The 21,853-nt window shown below is 32.1% G+C and overlaps 5 protein-coding genes across 5 annotated transcripts; 2 read left to right on the forward strand and 3 right to left on the reverse strand.

The window, feature by feature from the left end:
* Window positions 1-1,210: 1,210 nt before the first annotated feature.
* Window positions 1,211-1,819, reverse strand: LOC110648121 (protein phosphatase inhibitor 2-like). The gene is made up of 2 exons (XM_058138485.1): window positions 1,651-1,819; window positions 1,211-1,565 (listed from the first exon to the last, which is right to left on the reverse strand). Exons 1-2 carry the CDS (start codon window positions 1,817-1,819, stop codon window positions 1,357-1,359), a joined length of 378 nt encoding a protein of 125 aa, XP_057994468.1. The 3' UTR covers window positions 1,211-1,356.
* A 1,944-nt stretch (window positions 1,820-3,763) lies between these two features.
* On the forward strand, window positions 3,764-6,231 carry LOC110648115 (DEAD-box ATP-dependent RNA helicase 47, mitochondrial). The gene is made up of 2 exons (XM_021802235.2): window positions 3,764-3,928; window positions 4,214-6,231. The coding sequence occupies exon 2, from the start codon at window positions 4,319-4,321 to the stop codon at window positions 6,008-6,010; it is 1,692 nt and encodes a 563-aa protein (XP_021657927.2). The 5' UTR covers window positions 3,764-3,928; window positions 4,214-4,318; the 3' UTR covers window positions 6,011-6,231.
* A 98-nt stretch (window positions 6,232-6,329) lies between these two features.
* On the reverse strand, window positions 6,330-8,087 carry LOC110648117 (CASP-like protein 4A4). The gene is made up of 3 exons (XM_058138817.1): window positions 7,078-8,087; window positions 6,833-6,968; window positions 6,330-6,740 (listed from the first exon to the last, which is right to left on the reverse strand). The coding sequence occupies exons 1-3, from the start codon at window positions 7,353-7,355 to the stop codon at window positions 6,573-6,575; spliced, it is 582 nt and encodes a 193-aa protein (XP_057994800.1). The 5' UTR covers window positions 7,356-8,087; the 3' UTR covers window positions 6,330-6,572.
* Window positions 8,088-8,223: 136 nt separating this feature from the next.
* LOC110648116 (bifunctional UDP-glucose 4-epimerase and UDP-xylose 4-epimerase 1) lies at window positions 8,224-12,114 on the reverse strand. The gene is made up of 9 exons (XM_058138816.1): window positions 11,021-12,114; window positions 10,742-10,791; window positions 10,325-10,460; window positions 9,626-9,727; window positions 9,242-9,469; window positions 8,977-9,058; window positions 8,729-8,811; window positions 8,563-8,654; window positions 8,224-8,433 (listed from the first exon to the last, which is right to left on the reverse strand). The coding sequence occupies exons 1-9, from the start codon at window positions 11,207-11,209 to the stop codon at window positions 8,349-8,351; spliced, it is 1,047 nt and encodes a 348-aa protein (XP_057994799.1). The 5' UTR covers window positions 11,210-12,114; the 3' UTR covers window positions 8,224-8,348.
* Window positions 12,115-20,812: 8,698 nt separating this feature from the next.
* On the forward strand, window positions 20,813-21,654 carry LOC110648111 (thaumatin-like protein). Its single transcript, XM_021802232.2, has one exon. The coding sequence runs from the start codon at window positions 20,845-20,847 to the stop codon at window positions 21,520-21,522; it is 678 nt and encodes a 225-aa protein (XP_021657924.2). The 5' UTR covers window positions 20,813-20,844; the 3' UTR covers window positions 21,523-21,654.
* Window positions 21,655-21,853: the final 199 nt, after the last annotated feature.

Consider the following 21,853-nt stretch of genomic DNA (forward strand, 5'->3'; position numbering starts at 1 on the left):
CATGAGGGGCTATATGACTTTGATAAGATGAGATTGTGGAAATTGAGATATAGAAGTGTTGTTTGATTCTTTTTGCAGGTTGGGTAGGTCCTAGGTATAGGGGAGACTCTGCTGGATTTTTGGCATAACTTAGGACATCTTTGGTCTTTTCTTAGTTTGTATCGAGTCAAATATATTAAACAATTGCTATGGAATTGTCAGGTGAGCCGGGACAGCTTTCCTCCTCCACCCAGCCGTAGCAGTGACTTCGGTTAAGTCTGTGAGTAAAATATTAATTTTAATTATAATTTCGATATTATTATATGTTCAAGCATGCCCATGCATCATTTATAAATATATATCTATATAGTTAAACACTAGACACGTTTTATATTGCATTCATAATTGATGAAGTGCCATGGATGTTGTTTGTGATAATTTGGAGCAGTGTGCGTGCGTTGGCGTGCGTGTGGTATGGTATTGGATATGGACAGGACGGGTAGACACAGCTTGAAAGACACTCGTTGGGACCCGATCCTTCAGGGTAGACACGGCTTGAGAGACACTCACTGGGACCCCGCATTTGGTTTATTAAGCGAAAGTCCAGCTTGAGAGACACTCGCTGACAGAGGTTGGATTAAGAGGACTGTATAGGGAATCAGCTCCCATATATGTATTGTTTGACAGTGTTGGGTGTGTGAGTGCTCCAAATTGCCTTTTTGCTTACTGTGATATGAATTGTATGAAAATTTATGAGGATGTTGCATATCACTCTACATGGTGCATTAGCTTTAGATAGCTATAGAGATTATGATTGAAATTGGTATTTTACTCTCTCAGTCGAACGCTCACTCCTGTTCACCCTATTTTTCCAGGCTACAGGAGGAGTCCTTTTTCAAAATAACTTGCTTCTTTTCTCGCAAGTTATCAATAATTATTTAATTGTATTATTGTTCTCTAAATTTGAAATTTAGAACTCCGCATGTACTAGTAGTAGTATTAATCCTGTCAGGGACTGCATGAATTTAAGTTTTTGTATTAACAAATAAATTTTTTTTATGAGTTTTAAATAGTTTGTAAATGATGTAACAGGGTCGAGCTGAGCTCTCCTAATTTAGATTCGGATAATTATCGGGTTAAGTTGGCCCAAAATAAAATTATAATAGTTTAATTTAAATTATTTATATACATATTGGGCCTAAATTGTGGGCCTGGTGATGGGTTTGGGAACGGTTCGGCTTACTACGGGTCTCGGGGGCTTTAAGCTGATCCAAGTACTAGTACCAGTCCGGCCTATAGGTTAGGTGGTGACAAAAACAATGCATATTTATGAGGTCAAAACAAAGGTTAGGGAGAAACAAAAGCAAACAGTGGACATTAAAGAATGACTGTGTAATAGCTAATAATCTGAAAACCTTCATCATGCTCCAGGTCATTGGTTATCTCATCCCCACCAGATGCCGCGTCCCTAAAATGGGTGAAATGCTTCTGGCTTGAAATTATTTTATCCAATGCATTTCTTATAGCTGCAGCATGTGCAGCAGAATCCCTGTATCCAACAAAATCCCTTACAGGAGACACATAGCCTGCAAGAATTAAACATATGAGGTGCATTGTGGTAGACCTGTTGTCGCCAAATCATAAAGAAAAAGGGCGCAAAATTGATCTAACCATCTTCCTCAATCATAGGATGATATGGTGTCTTCGGTTCAGCAATTTTTTTCCTGACAGGCTTTTCTTTCTCAATTTCTCTCAGATTAGCTTCATCCCATTTTATGCGGGTCCTAATTTCAAAAACAAGGAAGTAGTAAACTATATGCAGAGATTGACAGTTAAACATTTGTCATCAAATTCTTGTATTTCAAAAAAAAAAAAAAATACTAAAAAGTGCTCTTTAGTTTCTTCTTGAAAACTTCAGTTCATAAACAAAAGGAACGCGTCATGTATGAACTCTTTATTTATTTATTTATTTTTTCTGCAGAAGGGGATCATGATTCAACACTTATTTCCTCATTTCACAGATGGTCATTAAATCATCAGAAGGTGAAAATCATGTTTGTTATATCAATATCAGGCATTCATAAATCAATTTTCAACTGTGTTTCAACAATGAAATCACTCACATTTTCACAACAGATTAGCCTAACAAAAAGGAAAATAATTGGAACTATAAAAAGGGAAATAGAATGAATTACTTCATTTTTTCGGATGGTTATGGTAGCCGCCCTAGATGCCCAGAAAATTCAGCTCAAATACACTACAAAAAATATAAAAAATAAATTCTACTTGGAAATCAAAATAATTCAGTGAACATAATGATTAGGACTATACTGGTTCTCTCCTGCCTGCTATCTAATATGGTACTACAGAAGGGGAAAGACAAAGGCCAGGCCATACCTCTGATATCTTAACTCAAACAAAGAGAAGTTCAAAATGTGTAGAACATGAAAATGAGCCAAATGCTTTTCATCGGAAGCTCTTATATTCCTTCCTTATGGTACCCCAGGATACCTTGCTTCGCAAAAATTGTCTCTTTCTTTTCTGCAGGGAAACCACAGAGAGAGAGAGATAGAGAGCAGTAGAAAACGATGAGACGACACGTCGTTGGCTTGTATGGAAAATGAAAATGCTCAGGAGCTGTTTGGAAACTTCGATGAGAAATTATCTCAAATGCGCAACTGGTTCTTTTCTAGTCTGTTTTCGCATCCATGATGATCCATCGGCCATCGCTGTATTGATGTAAATCTTCTTGTCACCTCATGTATAAGTCAACACGACAGCGTTTTTGTTTTTTGAATTTGCTTTGACGACGAAATAAAATGAAAGAGGATTTAATTATGTCACTTTTTAATGTATTTAATATAAGTTTAATTTTATATGATAATAAATTTAATAATTTTTAAATAAAAATTTAATTATTTTATATAATTAAAATAATAAATATATAAGTTTAATATAAATATAAAATTTAAAAATTATGACGCAATATTTTTTTGTGAGAATGGACGCAAATTTTTTTTTTTTTAATGCTTCTATAGAAATAGAAATAGAAATAAAAATAGGAGTGGAGGGCATGTTTGGATTAATGATGATTTATATTAAGTGTTTGGTAAAATTATATTTAAATATGTGAAATGACTAATAAAGGTATATATCATATAATTTATTTTATTATTTAAATAAATATAAAATTATAAATTTATTACATTATATTATTTATTTTATTATTAAATTAAATATATAATTATTAAATTAATATATTATATTATTTAAATAAATATATAATTATTAATCTTTTATATTATATCATTTATTTTATTATTGAAATAAGAAAATAATTATTTTTTAAGATAATTAAATAATTTTAAAAATATAGATAAAATAATAAAATAATTATTATTATTAATAGAAAAATTTATAATTAATTTTAAGTTTTTGGATATAAATAAATATTTTATATTTTATGTTATTAATAAAAAATATTTTAACAAAATTGAAATACATTAATTAAAATATTAAAATTATAAATAAAAAAATAAAAATATTAATAATATTAATTTTTAAGTTAAATAAAAAAGAATAATATAGTCAAAATAAAAAATAAAACCAGATCAGCTATCACCGATGAAAAACATTTAAAAATAGAAATGATGGGTATTATATCAGTTGCCCATCAGCTATCAATTATATTTTTTTAAGCTTATCAAATATCATAATTTACCTATTTGAGTGTCTATCAGCTATCAACTGAACCCATCAGTTAAACCAAACACCCTCGGAGTTTGGAGGAAAAGCGACAGAAATAGAATCACGCGCGGACGCTCGTTTGTTGATAGGGCTGCAACGTTGCGTTTTATGGGTAAGAGTAAGGAGGCGAAACGACTGGGGCATCTAGTTTTCTTAGCTGGAGAAGCTGCGAGCCAAGTAACGAACGTTTGCATTTGACATGGTTGGTAGTTCTCTGTGTATATTGCTTTCTTGTTTCTGCTGATTTTTCACAGTAATGACTCGCTCTCTGCAGCATAGAATTCTTGAAATTATTATCCACGGCGAATTTTTCATGCTTCCCGCGTCCACCTTTTTTAGTCATTGAGCTGTGTTGGTCAACGATTTAGAAGTTATCATGTTTTCATACTGTTTGATGAAATGCCCCAACCACTTTAGATTCTTATAAACTGCAGCCTTTCCTTTTCCTGACTTTCGAAATCTGTTCTTTCTGTCCTTGAACTTGCAGCTTCAGGAGAAATTACGTTTTTTCGAGCAGCATTAGTTCCCTGTTAATTCGTGAGATAAACCTGTATTGATTTCATGATTTTTTATTGATTCAAATCTGCAAAACATGTCGGCATTAATATCAACAAGGTTGCTCCTCCTTTTTGGGGAATCATCGCCATTGAAGAAACTGTCGCGTGTCTCTAGGACAGCTTTGTGCCGTGGCAGTGTACGTTTTCTCACTTACGCTGGGCAAGACCAGGGGCCACTTACTCTTGCAAGCCCGGGATTCAAGAGCGAGTTTGAAAGAACAGACAAGATCAAAACAAATAAACATGAAAAAGCGAAGCTTAATTCAGCTGTTGAAGTTCCCAAGAGTAAAGTGAAGGCGGTTGGAAGGAATGGAACTAGAGCTGTTGGTGTTAAAAAATCGCTTGAAATAGAGTCAGCTCCATTTGCTGCAAAATCATTTTCTGAGCTTGGTATCCCACCTTTGTTGCTAGAAAGGTTGGAGAATGAAGGCTTCAAGGTTCCAACAGAGGTTCAATCTGCAGCTATCCCCACTATTCTCAAGAATCATGATGTTGTCATACAGTCTTATACAGGGTCAGGTAAAACGTTGGCGTATCTCCTTCCTATACTGTCTGAAGTTGGACCATTGGCAAATAAATCTTCTAATGGTGATGAAGTATCTGGGAAGAAATCGGAGATAGAAGCAGTTATTGTTGCTCCTTCTAGGGAGCTGGGTATGCAAATTGTGAGGGAGTTTGAGAAGCTGCTGGGACCGGCAAACAAGAAAGTAGTTCAGCAACTTGTTGGTGGTGCAAACCGATCAAGACAAGAAGAAGCTCTTAAGAAAAACAAGCCAGCAATTATTGTTGGTACTCCTGGAAGGATTGCAGATATCAGTGCAGCTGGGAAGCTTCACACCCATGGTTGTCGTTATTTGGTTTTAGATGAAGTTGATGAACTCCTTTCTTTTAACTTCCGCGAGGACATGCACCGGATATTGGACCATGTAGGGAGGAGATCAAGTGCAGACCCTCCTGGACCAAAAGGCCTACTTGCCAGGAAGGCTGGGCGTCAGACAATTCTGGTATCTGCAACAGTTCCATTTTCGGTCATAAGGGCAGCTCGGAGTTGGGGATCTGATCCGCTTCTTGTTCAGGCAAAAAAAGTTATTCCACTTGAATCCCTACCTGCATCTGGACCTGTTAATCTGTCAAGGCCTAAATCCAGTTCAAGCTCAAACCAGAATTTGCAGCCTCAGGCAGCAATACAGAGTCTTCCTCCAGCTTTGAAACACTACTATTGTGTTACAAGGTTACAACACAAGGTTGACACTTTGAGAAGATGTGTTCATGCGCTTGATGCCAAGTCTGTGATAGCTTTTATGAACCACAGCAAGCAACTAAAAGATGCTGTCTTCAAGCTGGAGGCTCGTGGGATAAAAGCTGCAGAATTACATGGAGATCTTGGCAAGCTTGCTAGGTCTACCATTCTAAAGAAGTTTAAAAATGGCGAGGTGAGAGTTCTAGTAACAAATGAACTATCAGCAAGGGGTTTGGATGTGCCAGAATGCGATCTCGTTGTTAATCTGGACTTGCCTACAGACTCAATTCATTATGCACATCGAGCTGGCAGGACGGGTCGGCTTGGCAGGAAGGGCACTGTGGTAACCATTTGTGAGGCGCCAGAAATGTTTATTGTGAAAAAGGTGCAAAAGCAGCTTGGGATGCCTATTCTTGCTTGTGAGTTTATAGAGGGCAAGCTTGTTCACATGGAAGAAGAGAAGGAACCTTTGGAATCTTTAAAATGATGGAGATCTTATTTACTCAGTACACCTTTGGTAGCAACTGTAACCTTATTTTTGCTTTTAAAGCATATATATTTTGAGGTTAAATTTGAAATTGTGAGAATGCATGCCATTAGCAAGGGAGGTAGTAAACGAGACCTCTAAGGTTATGATAGAACTCTAAAGTGCATGGATCAGATGATCTCAACTACTTTCCTGTATAATTGACATAGTTTTCTTCTTCATCATCTTCTTCCTTGTTTTGTTCCCCTGAAGTTTAAATTCATATGATTGGTTAAGAGAGATAAAAATGGTCCTATCCCAATCTGGAAACAACGAAAAAGAGAGAAAATAGCTTCTGATCATATTAACTTGGCGAAGTACATGTATGATGTAAAACTTAGGGGTCAAAAAAGGAAGACACAGAGAAAGGATCTGATTAATTATATCAGATACCCATTTAAGAAACTGCACAATATGATATTATATGATGCATGTCCAGAAAAAGGGGGAAAATTATCTCCTGTTTTATACGCTAAAGGCTGAGAGATTGTTTGGAGGGTTAAGCAGTGGAACCAAATGCGCATCACCATATGATTCTCTTGCAAAGCTTGTAGCCTGATAAAAGAGTGCAAGTTGCAATAACTAGGAAATCTGCAAATGAAATCACCTTCCACAGCGAAGCAGTTTTGCTCTTCTGCTGAGAGGCCAATATTGCTACTGAACAAGCAGAGATTAAAAGATATCCCAGCAACTGATACATGTGCAGAGAATTAGCCTTTTAATGATAAATATTTGATACATCAGGGGAATAGGGAAGTTTTTAAGTTTGGAGGATACTTTTACCTGATCAAGTATAAAGCTCAGGTAATCAGAGACCATGTCAGAGATGAGAATGCCTCTCTGTGCTATATCATAAATACCTTTGAAGAGTTGGAAAGCAGAGTAAACAAAAACTAAAATATATACAATGAAACAGTACCTACATGAAAATTGAAGATAATCAGATGACCTTTTTATGCACAAATAACTCTATCTCAAATTATTAAAGCCAAGATTCCATCAACCCTTTAGTCTATGACTAAACTTACACCAACTCTGAGTATCCAGTGAACAGTTGACCATTCTTCTTTGATGATGAAGCAGCCAGTGACAGTGCAGAGACAAAGGAGAATACGAGGGTCAGGAATCGAAGAAGTAGATTGGAATAATGGATGGAAGGTCTAGAGCTCCACCATGTAGAGGCATCAGAGAGAGAGAAAGGCGAAGGCGTTGGAAAGGGTCTTTGAGCTATAGAATTGGCTGATACAGGGGATACGCCAGCCACTGGTCTACAAGCAACAACTAGCACCTCCCCTTCTTGTTTCATTGTTTTGTTCAACTCTCCTTTCTTCAAAAATGAACTTGAGTTTATTTTTCTTGCGTTTTCACGGTATATCTGATAACGTTTATGGAGTTTCGAGGAAAGGATCTTGGCAGTGATGGCAAGTAATTTTAGTCAATAACTTGGAAGAAAACTGTAGAGGAGACGAAATTTTTTATGTTAAAGTCCAATATCTTAGTCCATGTAAGCATGAAAGACAAACAATGACCTACTTGAGCTAATACTTTATACTTATGCTTAAGCAAGAAACAGATAAGATTGTAACATCGAAACTTCTCAATTTAAAAACAAGAGGAAGGTGAGAGAAAGGATGCACACGCCAACAGCTCTGCCGGGTCAACTTTGATCTTTACTTTGTTCTGTATTTTTTAAAAGGTGAGAAACCTCTGGGGGTATTAGATGGAAACGAAGATTTTTTATTTATTACAAAAATAAAAAAAATAAAAAGATTACCAAATAAAAATTTTAAAAGTATAAAAAGATTATCTTCCTTTTTCTGTATTTCCCCCTGATTTATACCTAATGAATATATTATTCTTATTTACTCCAAGAACAGAAACTTAAATGCCAACTTAAACAAATTGCAAAGAGAGGGGCTTAATTGCATACTTGGAAAAAATTCAGGGCCTTACAGATGGATTTAGCCTTGTTTTCTGCTCAAATGGAAGAGGGGAAGGATAGATCAGCATTTACACCAATTTGGAAGATCATGAACAATCATATCTATTAGCCCAGAATGTAAAAAAATTTTCAAATATGACATGACCAAATTATTAACCAATTTAATGTTATTCATTCAAGGAATGGAGATTTTCATACAATTTATTTTGAGCAAGTGGCAAATGGAAATCTATTAGAGGAAGAAGCCTTTCAACTCAAGTCATAAAATGTATTAACATTTTTCTGTATTTACTATAACTCCCTAGAAAAATCAGAAGACAACATAAATGTGTAGTTTATAAACCTAAGAATGAAAATTCAAGGCTTTGACTTGTAACCCCATGGATTATTATTTGCCCATTTCCATTGGTCTCTGCACATCTCTGCAATACCATATTTGGCCCTGAAAATGCCATCAGAAAAGCTATCAATGACTGAATAAAGTTTTTTTCCATACGCGTAAAGAAAAATTACAAAGAGCTGTCCTGAAATTTTCAACAATTTGTTTAAAGAAACTGGATTGAGAACGTACTTCCAATTGAGTTCTTTCGCAGCTTTATCTGTGGAAGCATAAACAGCAGTAGCATCTCCAGGCCTTCTTGGGCATAGCTTGATAGGAATTTTCTGAAATTTTATTTATCAAGTCATATCCCATTTATTTGAGGAAGAATAACAAGTAAACCAGAAAGAAAAATTACCTTGCCAGAAGCTTTTTCAAATGCAGCAACCATTTCAAGCACTGATGTTCCATGTCCGGTACCCAAGTTGTAGGCTACACAACCTAAATGCAAAAGTTATACCTTAGCAAATGCTGAAACTTGAGTTATCACAAATAATACAAGAAGTTGAATTGCTCAAAACAAGGAAAAAAAAAAAACAAAAAAAATCGCCTTTTATAACTGCAAGTTGATTAACATTCTAGCATAAGCACATAGAAAATGATCACCTATTTTCTCTGTTGTAAAAAGCTTCCGAAGAGCAGCAATGTGGCCACCTGCTAAGTCCATGACATGGATGTAGTCACGGATCTGTTAATTGAGAACCATAAGGATATTAGAGAACTATTAGATAAGTACTAGAATAGGGGAAAATATATAATCCACATCAAAACAGAACTGCTAAATGGATTTTGATAAAGGCATTTCATATGACAATTTCAAGTGCTTAGCATTATCATGTGAAGAGAACGATTTTCCTAAAAGAACACATACCGCACTACCATCCTTTGTGGGATAATCATGACCATATACATTGAGTTCAGGCAATCTTCCAACAGCCACTTGTTGTATGTAAGGCATGAGATTATTAGGAATACCCTTGGGATCTTCACCAAGTTTACCACTCTCATGAGCTCCTACGGGATTGAAGTATCTCAGTAAAATGATTCTCCACTCTGGTTCTGCCTTTTGAATATCTCGAGAAATTTCTTCAAGAAAAAGCTTAAAAGGAAAAGTAGAAGAATATTAATTGGAAGGAGAACTGGACTATAATTTCGGAGATCAAGATGGCAGCGGGTTAATCCAATTTCAAAAATTCATTATGTACTTGGTGACAACTTAGAAAACAAACAGTTTTCAGGAGACAGCAATATATACCTTAGTCCGTCCATAAGGGTTCATAGCCATTAACTGGAAGTCTTCAACACATGGAATTTTTTCAGGTTGCCCATAAACAGTTGCAGATGATGAGAATACCATCTATTTTTGGGACCCATTAAAAAAATCCCTTTGTTTCAGGAGCGTGAAAAGCATTATAATTATCAGTGCCAACAAGAAATAAAAGCCATAGCTATAGTCAACGACTGACCATTCAAGAAATATAAAGTCATGAAAAAAATAATGGAAAAATAATATCTTTTACAATAATCAATAGGTTGTGATGACTCTGATGAGCTATTGCTAACAAGAAAGTGACATGTCCCAATTTCAGCGACTTTTGCTGTCAGGTGTGCCAAAACTGTAGTCTTGACTCCCGTTCCTAGACTTTAATTGAACGGTAAAAAAGAGGAACAACTAGCTTATTTAAATAAAACAACTCTTAGCCTCAACTGCCCAATTGTTATACAGACATGCACAGATAATCAGATATAGTAAAATGCCACTAATCATAGAGTCCTTTAGAAGATCATAGTTAAATATTTCTGAACCTAGATATAGCTCAAACGTTAAAACATAAACACATAATAAGCATTTGCATTGAAAGTTGATCATCAGCAGTAGATTATATATAGGCATGGATTAGTGTCAACAATCAGAACAATTTTCAAAAGTTCAAAAACTAAAACAGTGATTTACCTTCTTACAGTTATATTTTGTCATGACCTCATACAGGTTGATAGTGCCAATCAAATTATTGTCAAAATAACGACGAGGATAAGCAACACTCTCCCCAACTGCCTTGAGGCCAGCAAAATGGATCACAGCATCAAATCTATCATATTGTTAAATATCAGTTAGTTCCAAAGATTAAAAAGAAATCATCTCATAAAAAGATAGTATTTCATTAATTGCAAAAATCTGTTACTTCAACAAAAGCCAACTCCATTGAATAATCTAATCTAATATTTTAATATTTCCAATCTCCAAGAAATAAACAAATAATCAAACGGTAAAGATGATGAAGAAGATCAAATTGAACTTTTGAAAAATTGCGTCCCATTTTTAAGTTAAAAATCATCAAGAAGGCAAAATGTGTCACTCAAATTCACTCACTTAGTTCGAGAAAACAACTTCTCCAAATCATCTTTGTTCCTAATATCACCCTGCAAGCAAACCAACATATCAGTGAACAAGAAAATAAATGGGAATAAATCGTTGAATATGGAAAAATCGTAAGCCAACAATACAAAACCTCCATTGAATTTGGCTTAGCATCACTACTTATTTAATCAATCAAATCACCCATTTTCCAGAACCCAAAACACAAAAAAACTGCAAGATTTCAAATTCATAGGAACCAAAGAGAATTATAATCAAGAAGGGCAAACATACCTTATTGAATTCTAGTTTCTGAGAAAGCGCTGGACCCACCAATTCCCTGACCCTATCAACAGCTTCGGTAATAGAATTATCAAGATTGTCAATGATTAAAACCCTAAAACCCTCTTTGAGAAGCTGCACTACAGTGTGGCTACCAATGAACCCAGCCCCACCAGTCACAAGAATTGTTTGCTCAGCCATTATTAAAGAAGCCAAAAATGTTCAAAGAAATAGATCAGAGACAACAGAAAAGAGAAAGAATGAAGAAAGAAAGCAGTGAACATATAGTTGGGAAGAAAAGGGTGGGTGTCTATTTAAGAAAAAGAACAAATTTTTAGTTTAAGCAAATCAAGGAGGCTGTTAAATTGGGATAAGAAATTTTCGAAATTTGTTTTAGCAGATTACAGGTTGTTTTTTGGGCGTTTAAAATCCTATCCTCTATCCGAACCAAAATTAGAAAAAATGATGTCCCATCTTTTGAAAGCACAGCTTAACAATTCATGTTTACTTATAATTGCAAATTTTAATTGCTCTATTTCCTTCAAAATTCTACCTATCTGAATTAAAAATTATATATTTCTACTCTTAAATTGAAACTTTTACCGACTTATCTGGCTATGTCACCTCCGCTGTCTTCATCTTCACCCTCAGCTCTCATGTCTTTAAGCCCTAAGTTTTAAGGGTTTCAATTTCCAAATTCCATGAGTAGACTTTGTCGTCCACGCACCTTGTACGCGATTGGATTCACATTAAAGAAAACTGTAAAAAGCGCGCGAAGAAGGCTACCTGCAATCTACTAAAACAAACAAGCTAGCGTGCCCGGCTAAAGCTGAACAATCAGTTCTCGTCACATTAAAGAAAACTGTAAAAAGCGCGCGAGGAAAGCTACCTGCAATCTACTAAAACAAACAAGCTAGCGTGCCCGGCTAAAGCTCAACAATCAGTTCTCGTCACTGGTGGGGCTGGGTTCCTTGGTAGCCATCTTCTGGCTATGGGCCTCTTGTATGGTTTGGTTTCTAAGTAGCTTTGTTTATTGGGTCTGTAGGTATAGTTTTTTTGATAGGGAGATTAGGTAAGTGGGAATTTGAACCTGGCATTTGTTTGAGCAGCTGAAATAATTGCCAAGTGATATGCTTTAAGCAAGTGAAGCTAAGCGATAAGAGGCCTAGTTTTCTCTTAGACAAAGGCCACCTAGTTATCAATAATGTTCCTTTTTCATGGGCCGCTATGCATGAGAAGCAAGCTCTATGATCACTCCTTGCTGCCAAGTATAAAGCCATGCAGGGCTTATGGAGTGCTGGTTTTTGTTTTCAATGAACAAGATGAAATTTATGGGTTCAAGTTGATGAATGATGAAGGCCTCAATTGCTGCCCCCACATACTAATAATTTGATGATTTAAGTGTACTACTCATCTCAACAAACCTTATTTGCTTCCTTAACTAGTATGTGGAAAGCATCAAGCAATTCAACAGCATCATCCCTCATTCTTCATCAAGTAGGACATATTAAAGACATGAAAAGCTCTATTAATTTCTTTAGGAAATTTCATTGAAATTAATATCGGTGTTATTGATATCTTCACTAGCATTTGTACATGAGATCTTCCATGATGGTGTACAAGGGACAGCAGAAGACTTATCGACGCCAGCCTCCTTGTAAGCTCTTTTTCTTATTATAGATTCTGGACTATTGCCGCTGACAAAGGTACGTCGAGAATGATTGCTAGGAGTAGAACAAGAAAATGAACTATTTGTACGATGATACCTGGCAGGAGGTTCAGCACCATCTAAATTAGTAACCAAGTCCTTGGGCTGGGCTAACTCATGATGCAGTTCCCGTCCACCGGTCGCATTGCTCTTTCTAGTTCACATAGATATCCTATCATACAAATTGTCGAGGAACATGCCAGAAAATTTAATTTGCACCTCTTTTTGTCCAAGTTCCTTTGACAATTGAAGGATTAAAAACCCTATTCCAGCGAGTAAAGCACTGAGAAACTGTCCTTGGAGGAAGACATTCAGCTGAGGAAAATACGAAATTGATCAAATCATCCAGCTTAGATGTGATGGTAAATAATTTGCTTAGGATATGCATTAATTATTAATAGTAACATAAAAGCTAAATAAGTGGAATAACCTGAATTTTTAAAATATAAATTTTATATTTTTATATAGTATTTAAATATTATTTAACTAATTTATAATTTTTATAAAATTTTTATTTATATATTTTTAATGTTATTTCTAAACATATTTTGTAAAATTATTTAATGGTCCAATTTCAATTGAAATGATTAGTTTTAAATATTTATATTAAATCAATTAACAAAATATATTATTGCATTATTGTTAACCTTGATTTTAAGATTTGATTAATTGTTATTAATTTGATTATTATTATTATTATTTATTATATTTTTCTTATTATTTAATTATACATATATTTTTATTTTGGGACCCAATTAAAAATAATTTTAGACTTATTTGAATATACTCAAAAAGTTTGGCAATTGAAAGTGTAATTAAAAGTTACAAAAAAAAAAGAAAAAAAAAACTAGATTTTCAAAATCATGCAATAGACTCTCCTCCTTGGGCGCCCCCCCCCCCCCCCCCAAACAATGGTCTCTCTCTCCCTCACTTTCCTCCCTCCCCTCACCCGTCTCATCTTCTCCGGCGATGAGGAGCACCAGCCAGCAACACTTACACCATCAAACAACAGCAGCGTGATGCAGAACAGCGATGAACAGCAGCTCGTCGGTGAGAAAATGAAGAGAGAGAGAGAAGAGAGAGAACTAAAGCTTCAAGGCCATTTTCTAGTTGTTCCGGCCATCCTCCGGCCACACCATCGGTCCAGATCGATGCCTTCGACCCATGGAAGCATTTCCGACCAGTGGCAACTCCTATGGTTGCCGGATTCACACAAAACAAGGAAGAAAAGGAAATGGGATTTTTTAAGCTTTTCAATTAGATTTTCGGCGATCTTAGACCACCGATGAACTCAGCACATCGAGACCTTCGAGATGGAACCAACCCCGGTCCAATCGGATACTGTTTGAAAAAGGCAATCATCAAACAGTCTAGATCATTTTGTGATATTTTCAACCCTTTTCAATGTCCGTAAATTAAATATAATTATATAATAATTATTAATAATTTATGAGCTTTATTTAAGAGTAATTGGATTGGCGATAGCTCACTAGCACTCGGGATTAAGTTTTTCGCCCGGTCTAGGTGTTTGGCAGGCTGTCTCAAAAAGTGATCATATTTACAATCGTTTTCAATATTTTTAGATGTTCCGGACGCGTTCCAGGTAGCAAAATTTGTAAAGGTAGTCATAAACTCTAGTTATGTAGTTTTACCTTTGTTAAGTTAGTTGGTTAAATTTTACCGTACGGCCATACGACCGGCTATGTTATATGGTAGTGAGTGTTGGGCACTGAAAGAGTCGTATGCATCTAAGTTAAGAGTTGCAGAGATGAGAATGTTAAGGTGGATGAGTGGCCATACTAGACTAGATAAAGTCCGTAATGAAAGTATTAGAGAAAAGGTAGGAGTGGTGCCAATTGAAGATAAGTTGAGAGAAGGGAGATTAAGGTGGTTTGGTCATGTGAAGCATAGACATACGGAGGCTCCAGTTAGACAAGTAGAGCAAATTAGGTTAGAGGATAGAAAGAAAAAAAAGGGGTAGACCTAAATTGACTTGGAGGAGAGTAGTACAACATGACTTAGAAGTATTACACATTTCTGAGGATTTAACCCAAAATCGTTTAGAGTGAAAAAAGCGGATCTATATAGCCGACCCCAAATTTTTGGGATAAAGGCTTAGTTGAATTGAGTTGAGTTGAGTTAAGTTAGTAGGTTAAATCTGTAAAATATTCCTAACTTAATAAAATTAAGTAGAATGACTTTATTAATACAAAGACGATGTGAAGGATCTTCAGGAATATTTTTATAATTTTTAAAGGGCTGAAAATAATTATTTGGATTGTAAATGAGTTAGAGATCCGAGCTATAGTTTGGAGGATTTGACCTAAATTAGGATTCTTATAGGCTATTGATGGACATTATAATTATTGTTGTGGGCTTGAAACTCTGTTTGTTGCTATTATTGTATTTTTCTTGCAGGGGGGTTAGGTCTAGTTATAGAGGAGATTCTATCAAAATTTCGGCACGATCTTAGAGATTATTCTTGCTTTTTTAATTAAATTAATTAGTTAATTTTGTTAGTCTTTTGATAGAGGTCAGTATGTGTATTTGGATGATCGGGACAAGCCGTCTTCTCCTTCTAGCCGAACCAACTATAGTCAAGTCGACCAGTCTGTGAATTTGATATTAATTATTTTTGTAATTTCAATATTAATTATATATATGGCATACTCATGCATTCTATAAATAATTAATTATATACATAAATAGATAATATATTATGGACATTTTTTGTTGCTGCATATTTAATTATTGTTACTTGTTGTGATTGCCATCCTAAAGATAATTTGGAGCTCTGCATGTGTGTTGGAGTGAGTATGATGTGGATATTGATACGGGTAGGATGGGTAGTTTCGGCTAGGAGTGAGCATTCGGTTCGAACCGAACCGAATTAAATTATGAAAACCAAATTACATATTTTAGAAATCGAACCAAACCAAAATTGATGAAAAATCAAATTGAACCAAACCACTCTATTTCAGTTCGATTTGGTTCAAACCAATCGGTTTTGATTTTTAATTGATTTTTTAATTTAGACTTGATTTTTAAGTTATTTGGTCTAATTTTAACTTTGGTTTGAACTTAATAACCATTAATCAATGAAATTAAACAATTTATATATATAAAATTAAATATAATTAATAAATTCTCCATAAAAATAAATCAATTCAAAAATCGATTCGGTTCTATTTGAATATATAAAATTACTATTCGGTTTGATTCGGTTTAATCGATTTTTCTCTTCAAAATCGAACCGAACTGATTAAATTCTAAAACCGAATATATTGAACTGAATTGATTCTATTCGGTTAGGTTTTTTGGTTTGAACCAAAATATGCTCACCCCTAGTCGCAGCTGGAGCTTGACTCGCTGAAACCCGATCCTTTTATATGGATAAGTCAAGGTGAGTATAGTTTTGAGTTGACCTCGCTAACCCTTGCACATAGATTATTAAGCGAAAGTCCGACTTAAGTTGATATTGCTAGTCGATATTAAATTAAGATAGCTGATAGGGGATCAGTTTTTATATATATATTGATGTAATACACTGAGTGTGTGAGTAGCTCCAAATTAACTTTTTGTGTGAATATTAGGTAAATTATTTGTTATATGTGATAGATATACATTTCGTAGTAGGATTGCACTAGTTTTAGATAGTTATAGAAATTGCACTTATAATTGATATCTAAACTTTTTGAGTCGAATGCTCATTCATATTCAAATATTTTTTTTTTAGGTTGCAATATGAGCGAGTTTATTTCTTCGAGTATAACCTGCATTTTCCTCTTCAAGTTGTTCTTCTTAGTTAATATTTTATTATTTCTGTTTATTTATTTATTTACTAGAATTTCGTTGTGGCATTAGTTATGAATATACTATATTAATTAATGAAAAATTTATGATATGAGATGGTTTTGTACATGTTGTGAGTCAAGGCTGAGTTAGACTTCCATAATAGGGAATTTCTGATAGATATTGAATTAAGTTGGCCCAAGTAAATTTAGAGTGTTTTATTTTATTTTTGTTTACATGTTAGGCAATGAGTTTGGTCTTAGTTATGGGTTTAGAAATAGTGAAGCTTATTGTGGGCCTCGGGGGCTTTATGCCTGCCCAGGTCTTAGTGCCAGTCCGGCCTGTAAAATTGGGTCGTGACAATAGGAATACCTGAACATATCAAAGAAAACTTCGTATGAATGTTTCTATATATTTAGAAGGTGTTTGGTTTAATTATTTACTTTTGACTTTTGATTTAAAATATATTTTTTAATTTATAAGTTAATTTAAAAATAAGTAATTAATTATTTAATAAAATTATTTAAAAATAACTTTTAAATAGTTTAAATGTTTAGTTAAAAGATGCTTAAAAGTAAATTAATTATAAAAATGACAAAAAAAGGTATATCAGTGAGTATTGTAATTATTAAAATGAGGACAATATTGATATTTTAAAAACTTATTAGGATAATATAGTATTTTATTTGATCAAAATATAGTTTTAAAATAAATAGATAATATATTATACTACTATATTGTCAATGATATTTTTTAACTTATAAGTTAATTTAAAAATAAATAATTAATTATTTGATAAAATTATTTAAAATTAACTTTTAAATAGTTTAATTGTTTGGTTAAAAAATGCTTATTTTAAAATTATATTTTGATCAAGTAAAAACTATATTATCCTAAAAAATTTTTAAAATATCAATACCATCCTCATTTTAATAAATACAACACTTAATGATATATCCTTTTGTCATTTTCATAAATTAAGTTACTTTTAAACGCCTTTTAACTAAATACTTAAATTATTTAAAAGTTGATTTTAAGAAGCTTTATCAAATAATTAATTGCTTATTTTTAAATTAACTTATAAGTTAAAAAATACATTTTAAGTCAAAAGTTAAAAGTAAATAGTCAAAATAAACATTCTCTAATTTATTTATAACTTTTCACTTATAAGTAAATTTGATCAACTTATAAGCTAAATCAACTTATATATCTTTGAAAATTTCTCTAAAGGGTTTGATTTAGTTCGTAAGTTGATCAAATTTATTTATAAGTAAAAAAATTATAAGTAAATTAGTATTTGATTTGATTTATAAATTAAAAAATATTAAAAGTAAGGATATTTTATTTATAACTTATATATTTATTTTAAAATTGTTATTTGATCAAATAAATAACTATTAATATTCTTCTCATTTTAACAACCACAACTTTTAATTACACAACCTTTTCGATAATTTTAATCAATCAAATTACTTTTAAACACTTTTAAATTAAACATTTTAACTATTTAAAAGTTATTTTAAAATAATTTTTTAAAAAATTAACTATTTATTTCTAATTTGATTCTTAAATTAAAAAATTATATTTTAAATTAAAAATTAAAATAAATAATAAAATAAAACTTTCTTGAAAGAAAGAGAGAGGTAAGTGCAACACATTCACATCGGCGTTATATATTGTTTTCTCGATGGAGCGGTATGCCAAATTTTCTTGATATATAAGATGAATAATATATATATATATATATATCAAATTTTAAAAAAGGATTCGTGCAAGTGTGTCACATAAACTAGTAAATATATTTAAAAAATTATCATCTGATATTTTTTTATTATTTTTATTTTTAAAATTATCTATAAAAAATAACTTATCATTTTAAATATTATTTTATTTAAATATTTTTAAATTTTAATTATAAAAATTTTATCTCAACTATTAAATTATAAAATATGATAAAATTATATTAAATTATGTTGTTGAAATAAAATAATAAATAATTTATACAAACGCATGAATGAAATGACTAGTTTATTCATAAAGTTCAATTTTTTTTTATTTAATGAAAGCTCACTAAATATATTTTCTTATTTTCTATGATTCTTTTCGGTCATAAAATTGATTAATTTTAGAATAAATAGATAGTTAGACCATTAAACTTAATATCCCTCTATTTTCTACACTTAAAATTAAAAAAAAATTAAATTAAACTACTTGATTTAAATAATATTTAAAGGTTTATTGATATATTGAATAATTTCTCCATGAAGGTCCCAGTGCTTCAATTTGCATGTTATTATACAAGAAAATAAAGAGTAAAATTTCATAACTCAGTCTTGGGCTTTCTCACAATTTGTATGAATTATAACTTGAGAAAAACCACAACAAATCAAAAGCATTTTTTTTTAATAAGTTTTATATATATCCTTTCTTTCATTTTTCTCACAAATTTCTTTTATTTGAATATCCAAATTTTTTTTTCCATGTTCAAATTTCCTATAAACTATATATCTACTGATGATCAATTCGTTTGAATATCCATTTTATAACACAATATAAGGAAATAAATTATTTTTTAAAAAAGAATATTGAAAAATTAATGCTAAATTACTATATTAAAAATAAATTTTATTAACAAAAAATTTTTTCACTAATCAAATTTATATTTAATTAATGAATTTAAAACTGATAAAATGTATATTTAGAGAAACTTTAATATATATTAATTTATTAAAATATATTAATTTCACTATTTTACTATTATTATTATTATTATTATTATTATTATTATTATTATTATTAATTTATATTTATAAAATATAATGTAATTTGCATCTTTCTAATTTAATGAGACTTTACAAAAACAAATTCTCCATGCTTCACAGCTCCACAGTTTTTCATGGAATATTTCCCATTGAAGTGCTGTTGCTCTCAGACTTTGACCCCTTTTGGATAAATCGCAATTTCATTTTCCATGTCCTCCACCTTGTTTTTTAATTTCCACGTCCTCCACTTCATTTAATTTCTTGCTTTTTCCTACCCCAAATGAGATATATAATATAACTAGATAATTGTCAGGCTATTAATAATTTTAATTTATGTATATATATTTTTATAATATTTTATTGATTTTTTAAATTTTATTTTTGTTACTTTATTTTTTAAAATTTTTAATAAAAATATTATAATATAAATAATTAAAATTTATCTAACATGATATAAATATAAATATATATAATTAATATATATTAATAAATTATAAATTATCTTATAATAATTACTTATTATAATATTTATAGGATAACTATTAAGTAATTTATAATTTATATAAAACAGAGAAAATCACATAATAATATCATAAAAAAAATATCATATGATAGATTCTAAAGCATATCATTCTGCTTTATATATATAAAAATTTATATATAATATATGAAATTTAATTTTATATAAACTTCATAATGAACCGAGTTATGACAAAGACCTCATATAAAAGAAAAAAAAATGAAATTAAAATTCGTTGCTTAAATTTTCCAACATGCCTGTCTGTTGGATGTGTACATTAGACTTACTCCACCATATCCCCATTGAGGAAAATGTTTTTCACCCAATTAAAAATTTATTTTTTAAAATTATTGTAATTTTATAATTTCAAAATTTTTAAATTAAAAAATTTATAAAAATGTTGTAATTTTATGCTTCCAAAATTTTAAAATATTTTGTACTTCAGCAAAAATAATTTAATGCCACATTATCACGTTACTTACTACATTTTCAATTTTTTAACATCTCCAATATTTGATAGCTTTTCAATTTTTTTTTTCTAAAAATCTGATTTTCAAAGAAAAAAAAATCATGATCTATTCTGTATATCATAAATTATACGGTAATTTTTAATTTTATAGTAAGTACATTTATATATATTTATACAATAAATTCATAATTTTATTTTGAATTTATATTTTATAATTTTTTTGACATTTATGTTCAGAGATATTTTCTTTGCTCATTGAAGCTAAGTCAAAATGGCATAGTACATTCACCATTAATAATATAATTCTGTAATACTTTTCAATGAAATCAAATTTTAATTGATAAAGAATGAAATTTTCTATAATAGTAAACAAGATTAATTTTTATTAGATTTATTTTATAGTGTGTTTTTAACAGTCCTTTATTGTCCAAAGAAGAATTATTGACTGCTACTTTTTTTCCATGAACATGGGGCCCTCCATGGATGCAAGTTGGTGACTTGTTGTACCTCATTTCTCTATAAATATATAGCAGGCCGATCATTCCAAACGCACAGCCTATAATCAGCTTGCTATAGTTTGTAAAAATGATCTTTTCCAAAACCATTCCCCTTGTTTATTTTCTCTTTATCACTCTCTATTTTGCTTCCGCTCATGCAGCAACTTTTGCTATCACAAACAACTGCCCTTATACAGTTTGGGCAGCTGCTGTGCCTGGTGGTGGCAGGCGACTAGACCCTCGCCAAACTTGGCCCCTCCCTGTAAACCCCGGCACAACAGGAGCTCGCATATGGGCTCGAACCAACTGCGGCTTTGATGGAGCAGGTCGTGGCCGATGCCAAACTGGCGACTGTGGCGGTCTACTCCAATGCACATCCTATGGTGCACCCCCTAACACCCTTGCTGAGTTTGCCTTAAACCAGTTCAATAACTTGGATTTCTTTGACATCTCCCTGGTTGATGGGTTTAATGTCCCGATGGAATTTAGTCCCACTTCAGGTGGATGTAGAAGGGGGATTACATGTAAGGCTGACATCAATGGGCAGTGCCCTGCTGTGTTAAGGGCACCTGGAGGGTGTAACAATCCTTGTACTGTGTATAAAACCAATGAATACTGTTGCAATAACGGAAACTGTGGCCCTACAGATTTGTCTAGGTTTTTCAAGGATAGATGCCGAGATGCGTATAGTTATCCCAAAGATGACCAGACCAGCACTTTTACTTGCCCTGGCGGTACTAATTATAAGGTTGTCTTCTGCCCTTAAAGGACCCACTCCGCTCTATGTATAATCTATAGCTGCTTTCGCCAATGTTGATCGAGCAGTATCGATCTGTATGAATAAAAACCTTTTCAAAAGGGTATATGCGGTGGAATGAAAGTAGAGATATTTCCCTTAGTATTATTAGTTATAATAATCAAGGAATTGACAAAGAAATATTATGACCTCGTTTCTTATATATGACAGTTCCTTTTATTACCATTATTGTTTGTCTTTTTAATTTAAAATGTATAAGTTATCGAAGTTCATAATTTTAAAATGGCGATTTGAAATAAAATTATATTAATATTAGGGCAATTTTTATAATTTATTTTTA

Source organism: Hevea brasiliensis, chromosome 16, assembly GCF_030052815.1.
Source record: "Hevea brasiliensis isolate MT/VB/25A 57/8 chromosome 16, ASM3005281v1, whole genome shotgun sequence".
Taxonomy (NCBI): Eukaryota; Viridiplantae; Streptophyta; class Magnoliopsida; order Malpighiales; family Euphorbiaceae; genus Hevea; species Hevea brasiliensis.